The sequence below is a fragment of the Pinus tabuliformis genome, chromosome 9, assembly GCF_031772625.1.
Source record: "Pinus tabuliformis cultivar Carrire ecotype Pingquan chromosome 9, CPIR1, whole genome shotgun sequence".
NCBI lineage: Eukaryota > Viridiplantae > Streptophyta > Pinopsida > Pinales > Pinaceae > Pinus > Pinus tabuliformis.
This window is the reverse complement of record NC_142307.1, coordinates 1619376590-1619389039: the sequence shown is the minus strand read 5'-3', so window position 1 is coordinate 1619389039 and position 12450 is coordinate 1619376590. Positions and strand designations below refer to the sequence as shown.

Below are 12450 nucleotides of genomic sequence, written 5' to 3'. Positions count from 1 at the left end.
TTATTGCGTCGTTGGAAAGACCTTTGTGGATATAATAGGAAAAAAAGGTGTGAAGGTAAAGTGACAAAGTTTTACCCCCCAAAAATGTCATTAGATGTCTCAAAATGATCCCATAAGGTTTCAGACCCCAATTTGCCAAACTGGGTCCAATGGTTTGGTGAGAAAATTCTTCCATTGTAAATGGATCATTGACTATGGTTTGACGGTTGACCTCTCTCTCTCATATCTTCTATGAGTACATATCCGTAGCTGAGTAGGTTGTAGATATTCTCACAAAGCCCCTAGTGAGGAGAAGTTTGTTTTCTACAGAGATAAGTTGGGGGTGGTGCAGAGCACCTTCCTTACTAGGAGCAAATGTTGATGTTATTAGCTTGGATAGGTTCTTTTGCATAGGCTCGGTGTCTTGGATGCAGAAGATGTCAGATTGTCTCTTTAGGTGCTTGCTTGAGAGGAGTAAGTGTTATTATGATTTCTTTCCTAAGTTTAACTTAGGAAAAACAAATTAATTAATTTAATTGATTAATGTTGGATATTGGGCTAAGTTTCTAAGGATAAATAATTTAATCATTTAAGCGACTTAGATCTAATTTCTACCATTGATCTAAGTGGGTTAGGAATTAATCATATCCATCTATCACTTTGGATATTGGGGGTTAAGGATTTAGCTCAAGATGCAGTTATAAAATTAGCCTAAGGGAGAGGTGAAAGACACATTGTGATTGAGAAAGTGATTTTCTCAAGGAGTGAGAGACTCAATCACTGAAGACAAGAGAGTGTGCAGCAAGGGTTTTCTAGAAGAGAGATTGATGAAGGCCAAGTTCTAGGAGAGAGAGGCTGAGACATGGGAGGTAGAGGCCGAGATTTTTGTACAGGCTGAGATTGTGAGAGGAGCCCGAATTTCCAGCTATGTCCACATGGAGGAAGGGACTGATATTTTCCCAGTGCGCAGGCTGTACAGGTGGAAGCTGAGATTTCCCAGGGCTGAGTTATTTTCCAGGGCATCCGAATTTCCAATGGCTGAATTTCTCTAGAGGCCGAAAATCTAGTGGGCCTTTTTCCAAGTTCAAGTGTGCTGTATTTTCTATGTATTTCTATGTGGGTCAAGGCCCTAATTTTCCAGATTAATAAAAGCTAAGGAATATTTGTTGGATGGAAATTTCTGCTGTTCTTGGGGTTGATTTTTCAATTTTATATCTGTGGCAATTTATTTCTGAAAGTTAAAAATACCAGTGTATTTGTTTTAAAGCAATTTTTAGAATTATATTGAGTAAATATTTTTGTGGGTGTAAAATAATTGTTGAGACAAAATAAATCAATCCTGGTATTAAAAGTTAACAGAATTGTTATGTTGGCAGCAGCAATATTATATATTAAAAAGTTTAAAAAGTAGTCTAGAGTCTAGACTACAATGCATCCAAACAATGATACATACAGGGCACAAAACTATAGTTGAAAAGACTACATTGGATGGTGTATTGATATATGATATATTTCAATTTATAAGTTGCTTGAAGGTACACTACTTACCAATATTTATATTACATCCATGGTGCATGAACAGACCCCACACATCTTTGGCCAAACTAACTGAGAACTGTAATATAATGGCAATACTGGAATGTTCTACCTCCTAGCAATGCCTAGACTCTAGTATTTATTTCAATAAAAATGCAGGCCATTCCTGGACTGTTTTGCATCCTAGCAATGCCTCAGATTTTAGTATAAAATTTTTATTTCAGTCAAAATGGAGCCCTATCCAAGATAGCTCTGCCTCCTACTGTCTGTTGGAATTGCTAAATAGTATATACCAAAGTATATCAGGCTTTGATAATTTAGTATATTGAGCTGTTCAACAAGTTACTAGCAACAAAACACACCCACTGGTCTCTATAACTAAATCCTGGAAAAATACTTCAAAGATGTCATGTCATAAACTACTACTTTTAGGACTTAGCAGACTTATAGGCAATTAAAATAGTAACACCACACAGTGGAATTTGGAAAAGCATGCACTTACAACACTACAGGAAATCACACGGTGGAATTCAGTGGTCAAGCATACCTGGAAAACAATGGTGCGAGAGAATGACAAATGCTGGAACTCATGAATTCTCACACTGCTGCTCACAGGGCTGAGATGACCAAATGATGGCAAAACACCTCTGCACCTCACTCGTGACTGTTCAATGTGACTCAGTCTTCTCTCAACCCTTATTACTCAATACACCTTGGTCTTCCTCACAGTGCACACAAGACTCACAATGCTGCTCAATCACACAATGACTCACAATGCAGCTTGATGCCAAATGCCACATTATGTGTATTCTTCATGACAGGTGACTATATCATAGGTAGAAATTAGGGTTTAAAAATTGTTTTATCGTTTTTTGGGGAGGGATGTCATGAGATTAGCGCCAAAACAAAGAGAAACATGTCAAGGATGTACAAATTTAGGGCTGACAAGCTTGGGAGGTTGTGGGAGCTTCTATATCTACCTATACTAGAGATCTAAAACATTCAAACTCCCATTTCCTTGAATTTTAAGCTTGCAAGTTCCCATAACCGTTCCCAGTCGTTTGGGGACATCTCATACCCATTCCCAAGCTCCCGGAAATGGCAGAATGGCAGGAACGAGTTTCAGAGATGACAGAAGCTGTTCCCATGTAACTAGAAGCAGTATTGATGATGTTGATTTTGAGTTAACATGTTCTTTGCTTAGGTTAGATACTTCATTCAACCAATATGCCCATTAATCCATTAGCAATGACATTAAACATTATATGACAGTAACTAACGAAAGAACATAATTGATAGATGCTGAAGACAAGCCAAGACAGAAAAACACGAGAATATGGCTCAAGACAGGGAAAAACCCCAAGATGGGGAAAACCCTTGATCAATTGTTCTTATTATTAATATCAGATGTTCAACAGAGAGAGAGAGAGTACAATGATTTAAAATAACTTGCCAATATGAAGATCAGGCATCACTGCCGTTAGATCCATTCAATCCTGTAATCTGGACACTCTGTTCATAGAGGAAAAGTTATATTGCTGTAGAAGATTGGTCTGGTTAGGGCAACAGCAGTCCACTTCTTTCTATGATGACTGGTCCAAAATTTTCCTTTCTAGTGCGGCCTTCCTTATCTTACATGATGCTGCCTTTCGCTGGCTTTAGGAGCTGATGAATGACCACATTAAGGTCACCGTTGTCATTATTTCTGCGGTTCTTGATTAGGGCTTCTGAAGCATGCTGTTCCAGCGCTTCTTCAATACTTGAATACCTGTAAGCAGTGCGGCCTTCTCTCCGTACGAGGGCTCTATTCTTTGTAGTAGTCCAAGCCTCCTTTTAAGTTTCCAAGCCATCCTCAACAGGCACCCGATTACTATCATATAAGGTCAGCATCCTTCTGTTGCATCTCGGCTTCCTGGGCAAGTGATTCAAGGCTTGCGGTCAAGCTATAAGTATATCTTCTAGCTGCAGCCAAACTACAGGAAGAAGTCCCACACGAAACAAGTCACAACCCATATACAAGACTGTCCTCAATCGTAGCGCATCACTACTTCCAAACTCAGACCTGTTAAGACAAAGCCCTACCCAAAACAACTCCAACCATAACCAAAATTCATCCTCGTTAAGCTTCGCTGCCTCAGAGATATCTTTTCCCTTTTTTGATGTGTCACAAATGAGGGATAAGGCTCCTCTATATATACAATTCGGTGGAGTTGAAGGGACGTGACTTTTGAGCTTCTAAAGCCGACATATAGGTGGGGCCGATCTTGTTAATTTACATGAGAGAAACATAAATTCAAAAACCCAATTTTCCTTATCCAAATTTGACAATCTTTAGATCGATTTTGGTCCTCTCGAAAAGAGGAATTCAATACTGTAATAATCTTTCACAAAGGGGCTGTTCAAAGTGGAATTTGGCTCTAGTTGCCAATTTTAACAGATTACCTTTCAAACAGATGCAATACCTTGCTTTGTAAGGCTTGGAATTGAAACCCATACAATCCCAAGTATGCCGGAAAGTACATTTCAAAACTGCTATGTTGTATTATGTTAAGTTTATGTTCCGTCAGAGTATTTCTCAAGTTCGAGTCTGTTTCAACTTTCATTTGATGTATGATTGGAGTCAAAATTAACTATTTTCTGGTGTACTCTATTGAGGCCTCACTATTGTGGATGTATTTTACTATTCTTTAGTTCATTAAGTTTAAACAGCTGAAATATTAATACAAGGAATACTTATTTCTCATATAATTCATTTTGCTGGGTTCTCTTTCAATAGGCTTAATTTTCATGTGTTGTGCTTGTTGGTTTCCTTTATTTTTTATTAATACAATGTGTTTTTTGTGTGTATTAAGTCATTTTAGGAAAATCCAATGATTTTGTTTTCTAGAAACTGACCAGTTGCCCTTTGATCTTTTCCAGCTTTGAAATATGCTACGTCATTCCCTGTTATTTTCCTTTCAGCACTCAAATATCATGTGGTGCCGGAAATGTGGACTAATGTTTATCGACCTTTATGGCTACTTTCAAGTGTTGTTAATTCTTGCTATTCATTTTATTGGGATGTCACCCGTGACTGGGACTTGAGGTTTGCATCTCTCAACTCCACATTTTTCTGACATTGCTTGGGAATGACTTATAAGAAAATATTTTATATGTAGCTAATGCCTGCCTTAAAGGTTTATCTTTGATGTTGCTTATTGGTTTTGGCAGTGTTTTTTCCAGGATATTTAGATCAAAAAATCCTCATTTGCGTCCAAATATGTTATATGGTCGTCGCTGGGTAAGGATTATCTTGAATATTTAGATATTTTTTGTATTTTTATGAACACACTTTCTTAACGTCAGAATGGAATATGACCAACTGCATAAATTTAAGTTAGTACAAACTAAAATCCTGTTACTGTTTACTACTAAGTTGCAAGAAACGCTGAAACGTCTAGAAGTGTCCGAAACAGGGACGGCCTGAAACGCGACCCCCGGAAAATGGAAACGTGGCCGAAACGTCATATATATATATATATATATATATATATATATATATATATATTAAATAGCACATTATTTTCCAAGAAAAGAAAGAATGAGGCATATAAATGACATTTTAGAAGGAAATCTAAATTTATATTAACTCCAACAGAGGATTACATGATGCAAATATCCAAAATTAGCCCTTATAGATGAGGCTTTACATCCAAGGCTCCAAAATCAACCTTTATATGTGAGGCTATATGTGCTAAAACTGAAATAAAACATGAGCTAAAGACAATTATGGCTACATTAACATATCATTACTAATAAAACTCCTCATCCTCATCAACAAAGATAGAACAAGATGCTTGTTCAATAGAAGAGGCAACTCTACTAGTACTTCCAGTTGCACTTGCACCACCATTGGCACAAATATCAAGAGCAGAAAGAGAGAGCTCTAAATCTGGACATTTGGGTGTTAGAAGGGGCCCACGCCCTTCTTCACCCCTTGAGCTGGCTGAAAAAGGTAAAAAAAAAAAATTAATTTCGCCTTTCTGCTGCCTGAAATGCAGCCTATAGTGGCTGAAACGGGGCTGAAACGCCGCCAGCCATACTGTATGGCGTTTTGAAATCCTGAAACGCCGTACGGTACGGCCAATGGTGTTTCGGGCCAGCCCCAGTACCGGTAAGCCACATTTTTAGGTATTTCCTGCAACATAGTTTTACTAGTAAAAAAATCAGCAATTTTTCTTCAATCTTGGAATTTTTCTTCAATTTTTCTCGTAGTTCAATGTTTGTGCTGGAAGGATTGAATTTATTAATCATAGAAGTCCGTTTGTCTGCCCCTTTTCCATATTCTTACTAAGCTTAAATTGATAGGTTCCATTCACTTTGAAAATGGATCCCTTCACCACTGCTTCGCTTATTACTTAACAAATGTGTTGCATATGTCATCCTTAAAATTTGAGGGTGCTTTAGATTAACTAAATTGAATTAGATGTCATCAATGCTGTATGCTGTGTCATGTAAGTACTCGGATAGATGTAGTCCTGCCATTATTCCAATAGTGTAAAATATTATTGTAGCTGACCATGTTGTTAAGTGATGTTATCTTCTGGTGATTCTAACCATGCTAGGGTTCCTGATTTAGGGAAATTGATATGTCAAACTGGAATCTATTTAGTACTCTCATTGTTCCTTATTTTTGGAATTGAATTTCAGGTTTATTATTGGGCAGTTGGGAGCAATCTTGTTCTTCGTTGTTCATGGACATATAAACTTTCAGCCCACCTACGGCATAATCACTTGACAGTCTTTACCATAACATCCTTGGAAATGATGCGGAGATTCCAGTGGATATTTTTCCGTGTGGAGAATGAGTGGAATAAGATGGCTCTGAAGCCAAATTTGCAGATTCCTATCAAGGAAATTCCTTATCTAGAGAATGAAAAGCTGCTTGAATCTGAGCAGCACAATGTATAACTTATTCATTTGTAAGGAAAGTTTCCTTCTTATACAGTTCTAAATTCTGGTTTCAATTTTTGGCATGCTGTGCTGGTCTGGTTGAGCATTCTGTTGTCCTTGTAGGCAACTTCGTTTAATTCTTTTTTAGGTACTTGTTCTTTTTCATAGTGTCATCATTTTTTATGTCATAATATTGCATTAGAATAAGAGAGTACCCCGTTGTATATTGCACAATCCATTGCTTCATTCTTTTATTTTGAGCATTCAGTATTCTAATAAGCAACATCAAAGACAATTTTTCTTTGAAAGTGCTAGCTAGTTTGCTAGCAAATCAGACTGCTGCTTTTCATCTAAATCTACTGAAAGTTCTACTAAAGGATAATCCACTGCTTCATTGCGTTGTTTTGAGCATTCATATTCTAATATGCAACGTCAAAGACAATTGTTCTTTGAAACTGCTAGCTAGTTTGCTAGCAAGTCAGAATGCTTCATTTCATCTAAAGCTACTAGAAGCTTGATGTTGCCAATCACAATTCTCTCGAGTTAAACACACTCAAGTTCTGACCAGTGTAATGTATATGTTTATTCATTTGTGTGGAAAGTTTCATCCTTGTCATGCAGTTGAAAATCATGGTTTCCTCTTTTGCATGTTGTGGTGGTCTGGTTGTGCATTCTATGGTCTTACTCAACCTGGTTTAAATTCTTTTCAGGTACTTGTTTGTTTTTCGAAGTGTTATATCATTTTTATATTGTCTTAATATTGCATTAGAGTGAGAGAGTATTCCATTGATGTTGTACAATCCATTGCTTCATTCTGTTGTTTTGAGCATTCATTATTCTAATGTGCAATGCCAAAGATAAGTGTTTTCAGAAATGGCTAGGTAGTTTGCTATCAAATCGCAAGGCTCCATTTCATACCAATCTACCAAAATTCTGAAGTTGCAAACTACAAGTCTCTTGATTTAAACAAGCTCAAGTTCTGGCTATTCTTGAACTACTTTTGTTTGGTGGGTGTGATATTTATTGCATTAAATGGTCTTGGCTATGGAATCTAGAAATAATGCAGTACTTCAATATTTTGTAGCTACAACTTTTCTATGAAGATTGTTGTCTTCTTAAGTTATTATTGCAGCAGTTTGTTATTTAACAGAGGCTCTGACAAATTTCCGAGAGAAAATATTCAGAATCTTTTTCAATTCTCTGAAGGTTTCCTACATCCTTTTAACAAGTCCAACTTCAAACTTTTTTCGTTATCACAGAAGGTAATATTTTTAGTCAAACATGAAGTTAAGATATTTGCACAATGCTCTTTTCAATCTGCAACTGTTTGTGATATTTTGATTTTGTTTGGCTCAATTTGAAATAATTGAGTGTCAGATATCAATTTTCTGTTCTTTTAGCTACAAAAGATGATTGCCATTGCCTCATGTCTTACCCCTCATATTATAAATACATTCCGTGGTTCAGAAAACAATTGTGGTTGGGTTTCTGTGCTCCTTTCAGGTATTATATTGGGTTTTTTATCTGCTTAACTTTCTAATACACCTCCTGAGAGGATATGTCTCTAGTTGTAGTGGGATGATAATATTTTACCAGCTCAATGGTCTGGAAGCAGTGATTTCAATATGATGGAATGGGAAGGCGACAAAGGTGTAGGTTATGTCCACTTGCTGTCAAAATGTTGGACACAAATTTTCATTGATGTCAATATTGCAATATTCAAGGAGCCAAAGGAAGCAAACAGAGCCATTGGAGGAAGCAGATAGAGCCATTGGAGGAGGCAGACAGAGCCATCGGAGCCATCGGAGAGCATATGGATTGCACATACACTATTGGGGGCAGAAAGACTTAGTTATATGCAAATACACTATCGGAGTGGAAAAGGCAGAATTTATATAAGTATGCACATAATACACTATCGGAGGCGCCAACGGAGGCCAAAACATATATATAGGGAAATACACTATCGGAGGCGCCAACGGAGGCCAAAACATATATATAGGCAAATACACTATCGGAGGCGGAAGACTGAGCTATAGTGGAATACACTATCAGAGCAGCATACATACATATATATCGGCGATATGCAAATCGGCGGTTCGGCTATGTGCCATCACACGAAACCCTCGATTGCGATACATATATGTGGACCTGACGACATATATGTCCGGGAATATAAACAGATGAAGTCCGGGTAGTGTTTCATATATATTGTTATGTATGCGGGCCTTAAGCAATTGCAACATATATATATATATATAATGGACCCGCTGCACATTATGAAACGGTATATTATATATCGCGTCCACCTATCGGACCTTGCAAAGCGCCGATTGCGATAAAGCATGCGGATCCGTTTAAACAGTAACATGGCTTAATGATTATATCGCATCTGCAGGAGGATCGGCCATTGGCCATCGGCGATGCCATGGGCTCGATGTATAAAGGACCTCAGAAACCTTAATTGCCAATTGCGATATATGTAGCGGACCTGATACGGAATAGATGCGGGTAAAAAAGTCCGCCCTTTAGCCTTTTCGCCTGTTTTTGCTCATATTTCCTGTGTATTTGTATATTTGGCTTTCGCGGGGTTTGGAGACAAAAATACATTAAGGAATGATCCCGATAGTTCAGGAGGCTGAACTAACGCCGATTGCGATTGTGATTGGGATGTGGCATGTCCGTTAAACAATGCTATCTCTGTGTATGCCTGTTATCATTGAAAAACGGGGCTCTGTTACAGTTTTGAACACAAAGCGACCGAAAATCCAGGAGGCTGAATGGAAAACCAACGCAGAGGAAACCAAAAAGCCAAATCAATGGAGAAGAGGGAAGCCAAAGGACAAGCCAACGGAGAGGAAGCTGAAGTGAGCATTGAAGAAACTGAAGAGTCAGTGGGAAGCGAAAACGAACAGTGCGAGGCAAAAAGAATACAAAAACAAGAAAAACAAGGAAGTTGTTTCGCGCGAATAATCAGAGTGAGAGGAAGCAAAAGTTCAGGCAGAGGCAATAGGGGCAGGAGAGGCAGGAGAAACAAGAGAACAAGAGTAAAGCAGAAGATGAGCAGGTTTGGGAGCAGAGATCTACAACAAAAACAATTTATACCAGGTTTGGGTTGGAGCCCACGGGGTTGGAGCCTCAGAACTGAAATGATTGGAATCCTTGGGAGTCGGTGCTCCTAAGTGCAAAACTATTGCCTTGGAAGAACAGAGTTGGTGCTCTGGAGGTTGGAGCCTCACAAAAGTCCAAGTTGGTGCTTGGCAACTGATTGCAACCAGCGATATATTTTATTTATTTCATTGCACTGTTTGTGTTAATAAAAGCATTCATTTCAGCTATATATTTCTGTGTTCCATATATATATATATATGCTTTGGTGATAAAAAGAACAACATAAAAAGAAATACTGATTCACCCCCCCTCTCAGTGTTTCCAACAATTGGTATCAGAGCAGGCTTCTTCATATTAGCCTAACATCTTGAAGAAGGATTCATAGCCATGATGAGAAATCACGAAGCATCAGGAAGACCTCCTCTGTTCGATGGCATTAATTTTGGGTTCTGTGAAAAGAGAATGACCTACTACTTAATGCCCCTTGAACCCGAAATCTGGAATTTCGTTCAAAAGGAGTACCAAATTCCTCCCACTCTTCCAACAGATCAAGATGAGAGGAAAGACTACATTGCAAATGCAAAGGCCTTAAACTCCATTACTAGTGGAATCACTAATTCCGAGTTCACAAAAGTCATGAATTGTAACTCTGCCAAAGAAATGTGGGATAAGCTAGTTGGCTTATAAGATGGAGACTCAAAAGTCAAGAATGCAAAGCTTCAAACTCATAGAAGGAAATTTGAAAGTTTGAAGATGGAAGATGAAGAAGATATTTCATCATACTTCCTCCGAGTAGCTGAAGTGGTCAACTCCCTTAAAGGATTGGACGAAAAAATTGAAGAAAGTACCATTGTTCAAAAGGTATTAAGATCTCTTCCAGACAGATTTGACTCCAAAATAAGCGCCATAGAAGAAGCAAAGGATCTAGATACTCTCAAGATGGATGAACTCCATGGAATTCTCACTGCTTATGAGATGAGGAAAGGTGGCCCAAGTTCCAAAGATGCAACGTTCAAGGCTTCAAAATCAAAGAAGGGGAAAGAAAGGAATGATTGTAGTGATGACTCCGATGTGGAATCCTAATTGGCTCAATTTGTACGAAAGCTGAAGAGAGGATCTAAGCTAAAAGGTAAGTACCCTCTTATTTGTTTCAAATGTGGAAAAATAGGTCATTATGCTGCAAAATGTCCTCATAAACATGATAGTGATGATGAAAGAAATTCCAAAAGAAGGGTATATAATAAGAAAGGGACCAATAAGAAGAACTTCTTCTCTAAGCAAGATGAGTCTGATGAGGATGAATTTGTAGTCATCAAAAGGAAATTAGATGAGGAAAGTGACCATGATGAAAGCCGAGAAACATTATTCATGGCATTCACAAATGAAGATGACTCAGGGCTAGAAGGAAATGTGGATGAACTGTTAATAAGTGCCATTGAAGAAAATGAGAAATTACGGAATAAAACCATTTCTCTCAAGGTAGAAAATGAGGAAACAAGAAGAAGAGAAGATCTATTGGAAACAAAGCTAAAAGAAAAAGAAGAGACTTGCGAAGAACGTGAAGCCGAAATAGTATCTCTGAGGAAAGAATTGGAGCAAGTCAAAAAGGGTTGGAAAAGCTCTCAAATACTTGAGACTATCCTAAAAGGTCAAAAACCTCAACATGACAAGTCTGGAATAGGCTTTAAAGGAGAATCATCAAACACTAAGAATGGTGTGAAAAGCTATGCCGATGCACTTTCCAGCAACCCAAAAGAAGAAAAAGTATGTCTCAAAGGTGCATCCCAGATCCAAAGAATGAAGAGAGAATAACACCAAAGAAAAATGTGGACTCGAATCATGGATACTACAACAAATACAAACCAGTATTCCATCAAAGGCCCATCTCAAATCCAAAGAATGAAGCGGGAGTAATTCCAAGGAATGAAATTGACTCAAACCGTGGCTACTACAACAGGTACAAGACTATCTTTCTTGGACATTGTTTTGATTGTAAAAACTTTGGTCATCAAGCCAGACATTGCATGGCTCGCAAGAGTGAAACACCAAAGCTAAAGGATCAAATAATCAAACGATATGGCCCCAAAAGGCAAGGACAAATCAGAACCTTCAATTCGTTTGATCCCTTGACCAAATTTGATCTGAATTGCTCATTATGCTACAATAATGGACACTATGAATAGAATTGCCTACTCAAAAGGAGAAAAACAAGGAGTGAGAGTCCCAACAGGGATAAATGTGGCCTGGCTCTATATGCTCAAAATAATGAAAATCATTGGTTTGTGGATAGTGGGTGCTCCAGACACATGACAGGGGATAAAAGGAAGGAAATGTGTCCTTTGGAAGTGGATCTGGAAGAATTGCAAGAAAAGGAACTGTTACCCTCATCAATGGAAAATGAAAAGCTCAAGATGCTCTGCTAGTAACGGGCTCAAACACAACCTTTTGAGTGTTAGCCAAATCTGTGATCAAGGACATAATGTTGTCTTTAGCACCAAAGACTGTGAAATAAGGAACTCTTCCTTAGGGGAACTTGTGGCGAAAAGGGTTAGAACACCAGACAACATTTACATTCTGAATAAGATTCAAGAGAATAAATGCTACCTGAGTCAGACATATGAAGGTTGGTTGCGTCACAAGCGACTTGGACATACAAGCTTGGAAAATCTGATCAATATCAGCAAGATTAAAGCTGTACGAGACATCCCAAGGCTATTCAAACCAAATCAAAGAGTATGTGGTCCCTATCAACATGGAAAGAAAACCAAAACCAGCCATAAGATCAAAGAACTCTCTACATCAAAGCCCTTGGAGATCATCCATGCTAATTTATGTGGACCAACTAGAAATCAGGCACTCCAAGGAGAAAGGTACTTTGTTTTATTTGTTGAT

At 38.1% G+C, this 12450-nt stretch overlaps 1 protein-coding gene across 1 annotated transcript in view; it reads left to right on the top strand.

Annotated features, from left to right (window-relative positions):
• Positions 1–6701, top strand: part of LOC149155006 (EXS (ERD1/XPR1/SYG1) family protein) — a 193725-nt gene extending 187024 nt beyond the window's left edge. Inside the window, exons 12-14 of the mRNA XM_089444286.1 lie at positions 4435–4600; positions 4726–4795; positions 6205–6701. Coding sequence (XP_089300412.1) covers positions 4435–4600; positions 4726–4795; positions 6205–6465 — 497 coding nt within the window. The 3' untranslated portion in view covers positions 6466–6701. The remainder of the gene's footprint in view (positions 1–4434; positions 4601–4725; positions 4796–6204) is intronic.
• Positions 6702–12450: the final 5749 nt, after the last annotated feature.